This window comes from Somniosus microcephalus, chromosome 1 (assembly GCF_052327205.1).
Source record: "Somniosus microcephalus isolate GS21.2 chromosome 1, FLI_Smic_1.0, whole genome shotgun sequence".
Lineage (NCBI taxonomy): Eukaryota > Metazoa > Chordata > Chondrichthyes > Squaliformes > Somniosidae > Somniosus > Somniosus microcephalus.
In genome coordinates this window covers 342179945-342194867 of record NC_140987.1, presented here as the reverse complement: position 1 = coordinate 342194867, position 14923 = coordinate 342179945, and the positions used below count along the sequence as shown (strand labels likewise).

The 14923-nt window shown below is 44.9% G+C and overlaps 1 protein-coding gene across 3 annotated transcripts in view; it reads left to right on the top strand.

Moving 5' to 3' along the window:
* Positions 1-14923, top strand: part of LOC147124941 (connector enhancer of kinase suppressor of ras 2) — a 1271510-nt gene that overhangs the window by 73623 nt on the left and 1182964 nt on the right. For all 3 annotated transcript variants that reach the window (XM_085995047.1, XM_085995029.1, XM_085995038.1), the window contains exon 2: positions 4929-5092. In XM_085995047.1, the coding sequence (XP_085851173.1) occupies positions 4929-5092 (164 nt within the window). The remainder of the gene's footprint in view (positions 1-4928; positions 5093-14923) is intronic.

Sequence of the window (14923 nt, the reverse complement as noted above, 5' to 3'; positions counted from 1 at the left end):
TCGCCATGGCCAAGACCGCCGAACTGTGGTCCGCTCGTCAACGTCACCTGACGTTTATTTCTGAATTTACCACGGACATTCAACATGTGTCTGGTAAGGACAACCTGGTGGCGGATTGCCTGTCCCAAGCGACGGTCCACGCGTTTCACCTGGGGATCGACTACGCTCTCATGGCTGCAGATCAGGCCTCGGACTCAGATGTCCAATCCTACAGAACCGTCCCCTCTAGTTTCCAAGCGACCGACGTCAGTTTCCAGGCTGCAGGCGCCATGCTCCTTTGCGACGTCTCCATGGGCGTTCCCCGACCTATTGTGCCAGTCACATGGCGCCGGAAGGTGTTGGATGCCATACACGGGTTGTCGCACCCTGGTATGAAGGCTTTACAACGGCTTATGTCGGCGAAGTTCGTCTGGAAGGGTATGCACTTCGATATCCATGACTGGGCCAACACCTGCATAGTCTGCCAGAAGGCCAAGGTCCAGCATCATGTTAAAGCTCCAGTGGCTACGTTCGCTGTTCCGGAGCGTCGTTTCGACCACGTGCATGTGGACCTTGTGGGGCCGCCTCCGCCTTTTCATGGTTATACGCATCTCCTCACCATGGTGGACCGCACCACTAGGTGGCCAGAGGCAATTCCTTTGGTTTCTACCACTTCGGCAGACGTTGCTAGAGCTTTCATCTCCTGTTGGGTTGCCTGTTTCGGGGTACCGGCGGACATCTCTTCCGACCGTGGGCCACAATTTTCCTCGGAGCTTTGGAACGCTGTAGTTCAGGGGCTCGGCACCAAACTTCATCGCACTACCGCCTATCATCCACAGGCGAACAGCCTTTGCGAGTGATTCCACAGGTCGCTTAAAGCCGCCCTTCGGGCCAGTCTTCAAGGTGCAGGATGGGTGGACAGACTTCCATGGGTCCTTTTGGGTCTTCGTACGGCGCCCAAAGAAGACCTGCAGTTGTCCTCAGCCGAACTCGTCTATGGCCAGCCTCTCCGAGTACCAGGGGATTTCCTCCCTTCTCTCACAGAGCCATGGTCCGCCTCCCAGCAACTCGTCAGCCACCAGGAAGCAGCCAGATGCTTCGATCCGGTGCCTACATCAAATCACGGCTTACAGAACTCCCACGTGCCAGCGGAGCTGAAGAATGCTGAGTATGTATTTATCCGCCACGACGCTCACCGGGATCCGCTCAAGCCCCCTTGCACTGGTCCTTTCCGCGTCATCGAATCCAGGGACAAATCCTTTTCGGTCGACGTTGGAGGAAAACCGGATCACATTTCGGTGGACCGATTGAAGCCGGCTCACCTGGACCTGGACCGCCCAGTCGTCGTCGCTCAACCGCCGAAACGTGGCCGACCGCCCGCAGCCGCCATGCCAAATCAACCAAAGCCGCCCGCCAACTCGACCACGCTCGCCGCGCCAGCTCAACCGCAACCGCCTGCCAGCTCGACCACCGTCCATCAGCTTCCTCTGCCAGGTTACCGAAGTCGCTCGGACAGACTTGTCAGGCCTCCTCGGCGTCTCACTTTTGCTGTTAAAGACAATTCTGGGGGGTCGCATGTGGCGGAGCCACCAAAGGACTCAGATCGTTTGTACATAATTCCTTTAACAACATGTTAGCTGCAGTCTGAGTCTGTACCTTTTATTTATGCTGTTTAACTGCACAGTGTGGTGTTGCTTTAACAGCACGGTTAAAACGTGATGACATCACGCCGTTCATCACATGATCCCCCACTGGCGGGAAAACGTGATGACGTCAGCCACAGGACTGCTGGGGCAGTCCTCGTGGAGCCTCCAGAGAGAGCAGACCTACATTCGATGTTATCCTGCAGTTTTTTGTTAAAGCCTGTTTGTTCCATTAAAGTTCATTTTGTTTGATCGCTTGAGTAGAACTCAGTCTTTTAGTTAGGAACCCACGTTCCTACAGATGAATACAACACAGCAAGGTTATTCCACCCATTTTCTCTGTGTGGCTCTTTGTGACAGCAATCGAAAACTAATCTCACTGCCCTAACCGCTCTTTGTATTTCATCTGCTTCAAATATATATATATCCACTTTTCCCTTAAAAAACCAATAGTCTCTGCCTCAACCATTCTTTGTCGCAAAGCTCTCCATGCTCGAACAACCCTCTGTGTAAGGACATTTCTTTTAACCCCTCCCTTCACACTCTACTGACAATTTTAAATTGATAACCCTTTGTCACTGATTCCCCAGCCAGAGGAAACAGTCTTTCTCTATAAACCCTTAGTAATTTTACACATCTCTGTTAAATCTCCTTTTGGATTTCTCTGTTCCAGTGGAAAGAATCCCAGTATCTCAAGTCTCTCATAACTATAGTTTTGCAACCCTGACATCATTCTGGTGAATTTATAGCTTTGATGTCCTTTCTATAATGGGGTGCCCAAAGCTGCACACAGTACTCCATTGCCTTGTAAATCCCCCAATGTCTACAGTTCCCCAATACCAGTTGCCCAGCTCCCGACTATTCACATCTTCCAGGTTCCCACTGCTCAATCCCACACTACTCTTTCACCCCTCAACTGCCAACCATCCCCAATATGCATGACCCATCACCCTCAGTTATTCGCTTCCCATTACCCTCCTTTCCAAATACTAACGACTCTCTCTGTAGTTACTCACTTACATCCCAAATGTTTATTTGTCCTAACCATCAACCTGAATTCTCATCACTCAATGCCTCCATCTGTAGGCCTCAGTACCCCAACTAATCACTGCCCCCACACTTTCTACTCCCTTGACTGCTCCTTGTTTCTTCATTACTGCACCACATACACAGAATCCCCTTAAATCCTCATTACTTTCCTTCCCTAATTGTTTCCTACTCTCCCTAAACTAGTCTCTCCCCCTACAAATGCTCACTTCCCCATGCTGTTAAACTTTTTCTTATTCATTCTTGGGATATTGGGGTTGCTGGCAAGGCCGGCATTTATTGACCATCTCTAATTATCCTAAAGAAGGTGGTGGTGGGTCTTCTTCTTGAACCGCTCCAGTCCATGTGGTGAAGGTACTCCCACAGTACTCCGAGGTAGAGAGTTCCAGGATTTTGACCCAGTGATGATGAGGGTACGGCACTATATGCCCAACTCAGGATGGTGTGTGACTTGGAGGGGAGCTTGAAGGTGATTGTGTTCCAATGCACCTGCTGCCTTTGTTCTTCCAAGTGATGGCGGTCACGGGTTTGGAAGGTGCTGCCAAAGATGCCTTGGCAACTTGCTGCAGTGCATTCTGTAGATGGTACACACTACAGCCACGGTACGCTGGTGGTGGAGGGAGTGGATGTTTAAGTGGGGTGCCAATCCAGCAGAATGCTTTGTCCTGGAAGGTGTCGAGCTTCTTGAGTGTTGTTGGAGGTACAGACAGATGGCGAGTATTCCATCACACTCCTGACTTGGAGAGGCTTTGGAGAGTCCATAGGTGAGCCACTCAAAGCAGAATACCCAGCCTCTGACCTGCTCTTGTAGCCACGGCATTTATGTGGCTGGTCCAGTTGAGTTTCTGGTCAATGGTGTTCAGACCCCCTCACAAATATTTAAAGACCGAGCATCTGTTTTCCAAACGGCAGCCTGCTTACTTCATTACATAACACCTTGTCCTCTAAAGTCCTGCGAGCATACCTTGGGAGATCAACTTATATGCATATGTGCCGGTACTGCTATTGATTTCAACAATATTGATAGCTGCAATATATTTTAGGAATCACAATACATATATTTGCTGTCCTGCCTTCCTGTTTCCACTTATCCATTCTCAGTCAATGGTTCTTGATCAGATTTACCCTTGCTGGGCACGCCACTCAGTAGGTGAATGGGAGGCAACAGATAATTGAGGTGGTGATCCCTCAATGGTAATAATGGCTATAAAGGGACTAAGTCACCTCAGCGTACAATGGTTAACTGCTAGGATAGAATTAGAAGCTCTTGCATCTGGTCACACCTCCGATGTCTGTAATCAGCAGTGGTTCCTCCAAAAGACAGGTGGAGAGTGTAAAGTGGAGGCCTCTGCCAGTGGTATTTCAAAATAAGCACAGTTACATTCTGTGATTGAAACAATTTCTTCACATTGGTCAAAAGTAAATTGTTCATACTGTTGTGTTTATAGTTTCCTGCCAAGGTATCTGATTATAACCAGCATCTGTCATTGCCCTGTGGGAACAGGACTTGGCTGCAAAGAACCAAGGATGCGTGGTAGTTAGCACCTCCCAAATCTGCTTGTGAATATCCCTCAAAATTTATTTTTGCAGGTTTCATTAATAATACTTTGAAAATATATGTGTTACTATTGCTAGAAAGCAAAGAGTTCAGCTATGTTTTGCCATGCCAACAGAAATGAATTATCACACGCATGTACTTAAGAGTCAATGCAAAGCAATTATTTTGTGTGAACTACAGGTTTAGGAATATGTACATTCTGGACAGACCTACATTTGAAAATGCTGCATTGCTAATAAATTTACACACCAATATCTAACTCAACAGTCAATATCTAACTTGACCAAGTAACAGGAGATGAATAGCCTTATTCATACACTACACTGCACAGTGTAAATTTTCAGAGCAATATAGTGGGCTAGGATTAGGTTGTAATAATGGAAATCTGATCTGCAGGTTCTGTGAATGAATCCAAATTCATGTCATACCTTAATAACAACCTGTTAGAATCTGGAATGCACCACCTGAAAGGATGGTAGCGACAGATTCATTGGCAACTTTCAAAAAGGAATTGGATATATACTTAAAAAGGAAAAAAATTGCATGGTTATGGGGAAAGAGAAAGGTAGTGGGAATAATTGGATAGCTCTTTCAGAGAGCTGGCACAGGCACAATGGGCCGAATGGCCGCCTCCTGTGCTGTATGATTCTACCATGATCAGTGCAGTACTCACGCTCTTTTTGTTTCTATGTTGTGTACAGGACTCGACGACTGTCTCCAGCAATATATAAAAAACTTTGAGAGGGAAACGATCAATGGAGAACAGCTTTTACACATTACACACCAGGAGCTTGAGGAGTTAGGAGTCACACGCATTGGCCATCAGGAACTCATCTTGGAAGCAGTTGATCTGCTTTGTGCATTGGTAAGTTCCAGTTCCATCTTTTGTTTTGCCTGTCCCTAATATTAAACATCACCAGAGAAGATTGCAGTGGGTATTTGGACATGATGCTCAATTGGTTGCTTAAAATACAGGTAACTAATGTTTTATTACTTTTCTAGTTGCCATTCATTATGGCATATTATTTCTTGGTTTAAAAATAAAAATACACAGCTGATTAATGGTAATTTTTCAAGTGTGTGTTGACACTTGCTGCCGTTAGATATCTGAAAATACTGGTACTGCACCTGCCAGTTTCCAGTTTGCTGGGAGTGTCAGCCAAGGTTGATCCCACAACCTTCTAACTCAGAGGCGAGAATGCTACCACTGAGCCACAGCTGACACCTAACTGAAGAAAGGTACGAGAGGTACGCCATACGTTATCAGAAACGTCACTGGTGACATTTCGGCCTCGATTTTCACTGGGGTGCAGGGGATCCCAATAGTGGGCAACGAACCCGGCAAAGCCGGGGATGTGGAGGCCCTGCTGATCTTAACCACAGGGTATTATTTAAATAAATCTCTGCAGTGTCCAGCCTGACACCCGGCCAGATTGACTATGTGACCAGCAGGCGGGAGTGGGCATCTGGTGGAAGGCCGCAGCTGGGGACCCATGTGAACGGTCTTTAGCATTCAGTGGGAGGGCGGGGGGTGGGTGGGGGAGTGGTAGAAGTCTCTTGGTAGGATCGGGAGGGGGGAGAAGTATCTTAGTAAGGATCGGGAGGGGTGAAGTCACCGGGCAATGATCGGGAGGGGAGAAGTCTCTGGGCAACGATCGGGAAGGGAGAAGTCTCTGGGCAGGGATTGGGAGGTGGGGGTAGAGTATCTGTCAAAGATTGGGAAGGTGGTAGCCTGGCACAAGATGGGCCCAAGGCTTCCTAGTAAGGCTCACAGAAGCACTGCTGCCCCTCTTGCCCACAAGGAAACCTAAAATAAAACTTTAAACTTTGCTGCTAGGCCTCTTCTGGCTCACAATCCAGCTCCCGACAGGTTGCCTGAAGGGGAAGCCAACGTTGCCCCCACCCTGCTCAGGCTGTCAACTAAAATTGCAAATCAGATCTCGATGACAACATCAGACCCGATCTACATACAGGAAACTTTCGATTAACCGGCCCCTAAATAACCAGAAATGTCGGTTAACTGGCAAAATTCAGGAGTCGGTTTCAGCTAACTTTTATAACTTTTATTACTTGCACAGCAACAAATTGAGGAAGGCAAGGGTTTGGCTGCAGCTGTTGCTAAGCTACAGAGACGCTTGAAACTATAGCGTTCGGTTATCCGGAATTGTTGCTGAACCGGCACCACATCGGTCCCGTCCGTGCCGGATACCAGAAAGTTTCCTGTATTTAAAGTTGGTCTCCGCTTCCTTCCTGCGGGTGTCCTGCTCAAAAGAGCAGATTAACATCGGGACATGGTGGGAAGGCAGTGGGATCAGAGTGGGTACGGGCTTGACGGGCATTCGCAACAAAATAGATGAATTAATAGCGGAGATAGAAATTAATAGGTTTGACCTGATAGCCATAACTGCAAAGTGGCCAAGCTTGGGAACTAAATATTCCAGGATACTTAACTTTTAGAAGAGATAGGCAAAATGGAAAAGGAGGAGGTGTAGCCCTGATAAGAGATGGGATAAAGACAGTAGAGAGAAATGATCTTGGCTCCGAAAATCAAGAAGTGGAATCAGTTTGGGTGGAGTTAAGAAAGAGCAAGGGGCAGAAAACATTGGTGGGAGTTGTTTATAGGCCCCCAAACAGTAGTTGTAATGTGGAGCAGAGTATAAATCAGGAAATTAGAAGCGCATGTAACAAGGGTAATACAGTAGTCATAGGGGACTTTAATCTACATATAGACTGGGCAAACAGAATTTGCAGTAATAGTGTGGAGGACGATTTCATGGAATGTTTACAAGATAGTTTTCTAGATCAGTATGTTGAGGAACCAACTAGGGAACAGGCTATTTTAGATCTAGCATTGTGCAATGAGAAAGGGTTAATTAATAACCTTATAGTAAAGGGGCCTTTAGGGAAGAGTGACCATAACATGATAGAGTTTTATATTGAGTTTGAAAGTGATTTAGTTAAATCCAAAACTAGGGTCTTAGATCTAAACAAAGCAAACTGTGCAGGTATGAGGGATAAGTTGGCGATGGTAGATTGGGAAACTACATTAAAAGGTATGACGGTAGACAAGCAATGGCTGGCATTTAAAGAATTAATACATAATTTACAACAAATATACATTCCTTTAAGGCACAAAAAACCCACAGGAAAAGTGGTCCAACCATGGCTAACAAGAGAAGTTAAAGATAGTCTTAGATCAAAGGAAAAGGCTTATAATGTTGCCAAAAAGAGTAGTAAGCCTGAGGATTGGGAGGATTTTAGAATTCGGCAAAGGAGGACCAAGAAATTGATAAAGAAAAGGAAAATAGAATATGAGAATAAACTAGCGAGAGACATAAAAACAGACTGTAAAAGCTTCTATAGGTATGTAAAAAGGAAAAGATTAGTGAAAATAAATGTGGGTCCCTTACAGCCTGAGACAGGGGAAATTATAATGGGGAATAAGGAAATGGCAGAAAAATTAAGAAGACGCAAAAACTTTCCCGGAAATAGTGGACAACCAAAGGTCTAGCGAGAATGAGGAACTGAAAGAAATTAGTATTAGTAAAAATATAGTACTCGAGCAACTAATGGGACTGAAAGCCGATAAATCCCCTGGACTTGATGGCCTACATCCTGGGGTTTTAAAAGAGGTGGCTATAGAGATAGGGGATGCATTGGTTGTCGTCTTCCAAAATTACATTGATTCTAGAACAGTTCCCGCGGACTGGAAGGTAGCAAATGTAACCCCACTATTTAAGAAAGGAGGGAGAGAGAAAATGGGGAACTACAGATCAGTTAGCCTGACTTCAGTAGTAGGGAAAATGCTAGAATCTATTTTTAAGGACGTGGTAACAGGATACGGAGAAAATAATAATAGGATTGGGCAGAGTCAACATAGACTTATGAATGGGAAATCATGTTTAACGAATCTGTTAGAGTTTCTTTGAGGTTGTAACTAACAGAATAGATAAGGGGGAACCAGTGGTTGTGGTATATTTGGATTTTCAGAAGGCATTCGATAAGGTGCCACGCAAGAGGTTATTAAACAAAATTAGAGCTCATGGGATTGTGGGTAATATACTAGCATGGCTTGAGGATTGGTTAACGGGCAGAAAACTGTAGGAATAAACGGGTCATTTTCGGGTTGGCAGGCCGCAAGGATCAGTGCATGGGCCTCAGCTTTCACAATCTATATCAATGATTTAGATGAGGGGACCAAATGTAATATATGTAAATTTGCTGATGATACAAAGCTAGGTGGGAGTGTAAATGAATGAGGAGGATGCAAAGAGGCTTCAAGGGGATAGTGAGTGGGCAAGAACATGGCAAATGGAATATAATGTGGAGAAATGTGAAGTTACCACTTTGGTCGGAAAAATAGAAAAGCAGAGTATTTTTCAAATGGTGAGAGATTGGGAAATGTTGATGTTCAGAGGGACCTGGGTGTCCTTGTACACAAATCACTGACAGTTAACATGCAGGTACAGCAAGTAATTAGGAAAGCAAATGATATGTTGGCCTTTATTACAAGAGGATTTGCGTATAAAAGTAAAGACGTTTTACTGCAATTATATAGGGCCCTGGTGAGACCACACCTGGAGTATTGTGCACAGTTTTGGTCTCCTTACTTAAGGAAGGATATACTTGCCATCGAGGGGGGATTGTCCTATGAGGAGAGATTGAGTAGACGAGGCCTATCGAGTTTAGAAGAATAAGAGGTGATTTCATTGAAACATACAAAATTCTTACAGGACTTGACAGGGTAGATGCAGGGAGGATGTTTCCCCTGGTTGGGGAGTCGTGAACCAGGGGTCACAATCTCAGAATAAGGGGTTGGCCATTTAGGACTGAGATGAGGAGAAATTTCTTCACTCAGAGGGTGGCGAATCTTTGGAATTCTCTACCACAGAGGGCTATGGAGGATCAGTCGTTGAGTATATTCAAGACAGAGATCGATAGATTTTTGGATATTAAGGGAATCAAGGGATATGGGGATAGTGCAGGGAAGTGGAGTTGAGGTAGAAGATCAGCCATGATAAGAACATAAGAAGTAAGAGCAGGAGTAGGCCATACGGCCCCTCGGGCCTGCTCCGCCATTCAATAGGATCATGGCTGATCTGAACCTAGACTCACGTCCACTTCCCTGCCCTCTCCCTGTAACCCCTTATCTGCTAGGAAACTGTCTATCTCCGTTTTAAATTTATTTAATGTCGCAGCTTCCACAACTCTCTGAGGCAGTAAATTCCACAGATTTACGACCCTCTGAGTGAAGAAGTTTCTCCTCATCTCAGTTTTGAAAGGGCAGCCCCTTATTCTAAGATTATGCCCCCTAGTTCTAGTCTCACCCTTCAGTGGAAACATCCTCACCGCATCCACCCGATCAAGCCCCCTCACAATCTTATATGTTTCGATAAGATCGCCTCTCATTCTTCTGAATTCCAATGAGTAGAGGCCCAACCTACTCAACTTTTCCTCAAAAGTCAACCCCCTCATCTCCGGAATCAACCGAATGAACCTTCTCTGAACTGCCTCGAGAGCAAGTATATCTTTTCTTAAATATGGAAACCAAAACTGTACGCAGTATTCCAGGTGTGGCCTCCACAGTACCCTGTATAACTGCAGCAAGACTTCCCTGCTTTTATACTCCATCCCCCTTGCAATAAAAGCCAAGATTCCACTGGCTTTCCTGATCACCTGCTGTACCTGCATACTAACCTTCTGTGTTTCATGCACCAGGACCCCCAGATCCCTTTGTACTGTAACACTTTGCAGTTTCTCTCCATTTAGATAATAACTTGCTCTTTGATTTTTTTCTGCCAAAGTGCATAACCTCACACTTTCCAACATTATATTCCATCTGCCAAATTTTTGCCCACTCACTTAGCCTATCTATGTCCTTTTGCAGGTTTTTTATGTCCTCCTCACTCACTGCTTTCCCTCCTATCTTTGTATTGTCGGCAAACTTGGATACGTTGCACTCGGTCCCTTCCTCCATATCGTTAATATAGTTTGTAAAGAGTTGGGGTCCCAGCACTGACCCTTGCGGAACACCACTAGTTACTGATTGCCAACCAGAGAATGAACCATTTATCCCAACTCTTTGTTTTCTGTTAGATAGCCAATCTTCCACCCATGCCAGTATATTGCCCCCAATCCCGTGATTTTTTATCTTGTGCAGTAATCTTTTGTGTGGCACCTTGTCAAATGCCTTTTGGAAATCCAAATACACCACATCCACTGGTTCCCCTTTATCCACCCTGTTTGTTATGTCCTCAAAGAATTTGAGCAAATTTGTCAAACACGACTTCCCCTTCATAAAACCATGCTGACTCTGTCCGATTAAATTATGCTTATCCAAATGTCCTGTTACTGCTTCCTTAATAATGGACTCCAACATTTTACCAACCACAGATGTTAGGCTAACTGGTCTATAGTTTCCAGCCTTTTGTCTGCCTTCCTTTTTAAATAAGGGTGTTACATTAGCAGTTTTCCAATCTGCTGGGACCTTTCCTGAATCCAGGGAGTTTTGGAAAATTACCACCAATGCATCCACGATCCCCACCGCTACTTCTCTCAAGACCCTAGGATGTAAGCCATCAGGTCCAGGGGATTTATCCGCCTTTAGTCCCATTATCTTACCGAGTACCATCTCCTTAGTGATTTTAATCGTGTTTAGCTCCTCCCCCCCTATAGACCCCTGTTTGTCCAGTGTTGGGATATTTTTAGTGTCCTCTACTGTAAAGACTGATACAAAATATTTGTTCAGCGTTTCTGCCATCTCCATGTTCCCCATCACTAATTTCCCGGTCTTGTCCTCTAAGGGACCAACATTCACTTTAGCCACCCTTTTTCTTTTTATATAACTGTAGAAACTCTTGCTATCTGTTTTTATATTTTTTGCTAGTTTACTTTCATAATCTATCTTTCCTTTCTTAATTAATCTTTTAGTTATTCTTTGCTGGCTTTTAAATGCTTCCCAATCTTCTATCCTCCAACTAGATTTGGCTACTTTATATGCCCTTGTTTTCAGTCGGATACTATCCTTTATTGCTTTACTTAGCCACGGATGGCTGTCTTTTCTTTTACGCCCCTTTTTCCTCACTGGAATATATTTTTCTTGAAAGTTGTGAAATATCTCCTTGAATGTACACCACTGCTCATGTACCGTCTTACACTTTAATCTATTTTCCCAGTCCACTTTAGTCAACTCTGCTCTCATACCTTCATAGTCTCCTTTATTTAAGCTTAGTACGCTGGTTTGAGATCCAACTCTCTCACCCTCCAACTGAATTTGGAATTCAACCATGTTATGGTCACTCATTCCAAGGGGATCCTTTACTGGGACATTTTTTATTAATCCTGTCTCGTTACACAGGACCAGATCTAAGATTGCCTGCCCCCTGGTTGGTTCAGTTACATACTGCTCAAGGAACCTGTCCCTAATGCACTCTATGAACTCTTCCTCAAGGCTGCCCTGCCCAATTTGATTTGTCCAGTCAATATGAAAGTTAAAATCCCCTATGATTATAGCTGTTCCCTTATTACAAGCCCTTATGATCTTATTAAATGGTGGAGTACGCTGAAGGGGCTGAATGACCTCCTCCTGCTCCTATTTCTTAGGTTCTTATGTTCTTCTGTGCTCATAGAATCATGGAAAGTTACAGCATGGAAGGAGGCCATTTCGGCCCATCGTGTCCGTGCCGGCCAACAAAGAGCTATGCAGCCTAATCCCACTTCCCAGCTCTTGGTCAGTAGCCCTGCAGGTTAGAGCATCCCAAGTGCATATCCAAGTACTTCTTAAATGTGGTTAGGGGTCCTGCCTCAACCACCCTTTCAGGCAGCGAGTTCCAGACCCCCACCTCCCTCTGGGTGAAGAAATTTCCCCTCAAATCCCTTCCACCAATTACTTTAAATCTGTGCCTCCTGGTTTTTACATGGAAACATAGAAACTTAGAAGATAGGAGCAGGAGCAGGCCATTCGGCCCCTCGAGCCTGCTCCGCCATTCAATGCGATCATGGCTGATCATCCAAATTCAGTACCCGGTCCCTGCTTTCTCCCCATACCCCTTGATCCCTTTAGCCTTAAGAAATATATCCAACTCATTCTTCAATATATTTAATGAATTGGCCTCTACTGCCTTTTGTGGTAGAGAATTCCACAGGTTCACCACTCTCTGGGTGAAAAAATTCCTCCGCATTTCTGTCCTAAATGGCCTACCCCTTATCCTTAGATTGTGACCCCTGGTTCTGGACTCCCTGACCATCCGGAACATCCTTCCTGCATCTAATCTGTCCAGTCCTGTCAGAGTTTTATAAGTTTCAATGAGTTCCCCTCTCATTCTTCTGAACTCCAGCGAGTACAAGCCCAATCGACCCAATCTCTCCTCATACATCATTCCTGCTATCCCAGGTATCAGCCTGGTGAATCTTCGCTGAACTCCTTCCATGGCAAGAACATCCTTCCTCAGATAAGGCGACCAAAACTGCACACAATACTCAAGGTGCGGTCTCACCAAGGCCCTGTACAACTGGAGCAAGACATCCTTGCTCCTGTACTCAAACCCTCTCACTACGAAGGCCAACATACCATTTGCCTTCTTAACCGCCTGCTGCACCTGCATGCTTACCTTCAGCGACTGGTGCACAAGAACACCCAGGTCTCGTTGCACTTCCCCTTCTCCCACTCTATTGCCATTCAGATAATAATCTGCCTTCCTGTTTTTGGCACCAAGGTGGATAACCTCACATTTATCCACGTTATATTGCATCTGCCATGCTTCTGCCCAATCACCCAACCTGTCCAAATCATCCTGGAGTTTCTCGGGGGGGCATCCTCCTCACAGCACACACGCCCACCCAGCTTTGTGTTGTCTGCAAATTTGGAGATATTACATCTAATTCCCTTGTTTAGATCATTTAATATATATTGTGAATAGCTGGGGTCCTAGGACCGATCCCTGCGGTACCCCACTAGTCACTGCCTGCCACTCGGAAAAACACCCGTTTATTCCAACTCTTTGCTTTCTGTCTGCCAACCATATCTATAAAAGCTTTTACAGTCAGTTTTTATGTTCCCTGCAAGCTTACTCTCATATTCTGTTTTCTCCTTCTTAATTAATCCCTTTGTCCTCTTTTGTTGAATCCTAAACTGCTCCCAATCCTCAGGTTTACTGCTTTTTCTGGCCAATTTATATGTCCTCTCCTTGGATCTTATGCTATCCCTAATTTCCCTTGTTAGCCACGGTTGAGTCACCTTTTTTGTTTTATTTTTATGCCAAACTGGGATGAACAAATTCTGCAGTTCATCCATGCGGTCTTTGAATGTTTGCCATTGACTATCCACCGTCAACCCTTTGAGTGACATTCCCCAATCAATCCTACCCAACTCGCGCCTCAGACCATCATAGTTTCCTTTATTTAAATTCATGACCCTAGTCTCTGAGTCAACTACTTCATTCTCCAGCTTAATGAATTCTATCATATTATGATCGCTCCGACCCAAAGGGCCTCGTACAACAAGATTGCTAATTAATCCTTTCTCGTTACATAATACCCAGTCTATGATGGCCTGATCTCTGGTTGGTTCCTTGACATATTGGCCCAGGAAACCATCCCGTAAACACTCCAGGAATTCCTCCTCCACAGTATTGTTACTAATTTGGTTAGCCCAATCTATATGTAGATTAAAGTCACCCATGATGACTGCTGTGCCCTTATTACACGCTTCACTAATTTCCCTTTTAATGCCACCCCCAACCTCCGCATTACTGTTTGGAGGTCTATATTATCACTCCCACTAATGTTTTCTGCCCCTTGGTATTTCTCAGTTCTACCCATACAGATTCCACATCATCAGAGCTAATATCCTTCCTTACAATTGTGTTAATCCCTTCTTTAACCAGCAATGCTACCCCACCTCCCTTTCCTTTTTGCCTATCTTTCTTGAATATTGAATACCCCATGATGTTGAGTTCCCAGCCTTGGCCACCCTGGAGCCATGTTTCCGTAATCCCAATCAAATCATATTCGTTTACCTCTATTTGCGTAGCTAATTCAACCACCTTATTACGAATGCTCCTCAAATTAAGAAACAAAAAGCCTTCAGGCTTGTTTTTTTAACGCTCTTAGACCTATTAGAATTATTATTTACTATGGCCGTGTTTGATTTAAACCGTTGATTTCTCTGACTGACACTTTTGTTTTTCTCCTTCCTATCTTTTGCATTTATCCTTGTTTCCCTTTCCTCTGTCTCCCTGCTCAGGTTCCCAACCCCCTGCCATTTTAGTTTAAACCCTCCCCCAGAGCACTAGCAAACACCCCTCTGCCAAAGGAAATAGGTCCTTTCTATCCATTTTATCTATGCCCCTCATAATTTTATACACCTCAGTAAGGTCTCCCCTCAGCCTCCTCTGTTCCAAGGAAAACAGACCCAGCCTATCCAGTGATGTAATCATTTTATGATTCTATGTGGTTGACCTTACTTTAGCTGCCCCCCCCCCCCACCCCGGTTTCTACCAGTTGGGGGCAGTTAAAATCAGGGCCTTGGTCTCCATTGAAGATTTTATCTTGGCCAACATTGTTCCCTCACCAATACCCCAGATTTAACTGGGCATTCGTCTCCTTGCTGTTCGCGGGATCTAGCTGAGCAAAATTAGTCCACCTACATATTGGTGACTGCACGTCAAAGTAATTCACTGTATCCAGAGCCTTTTTA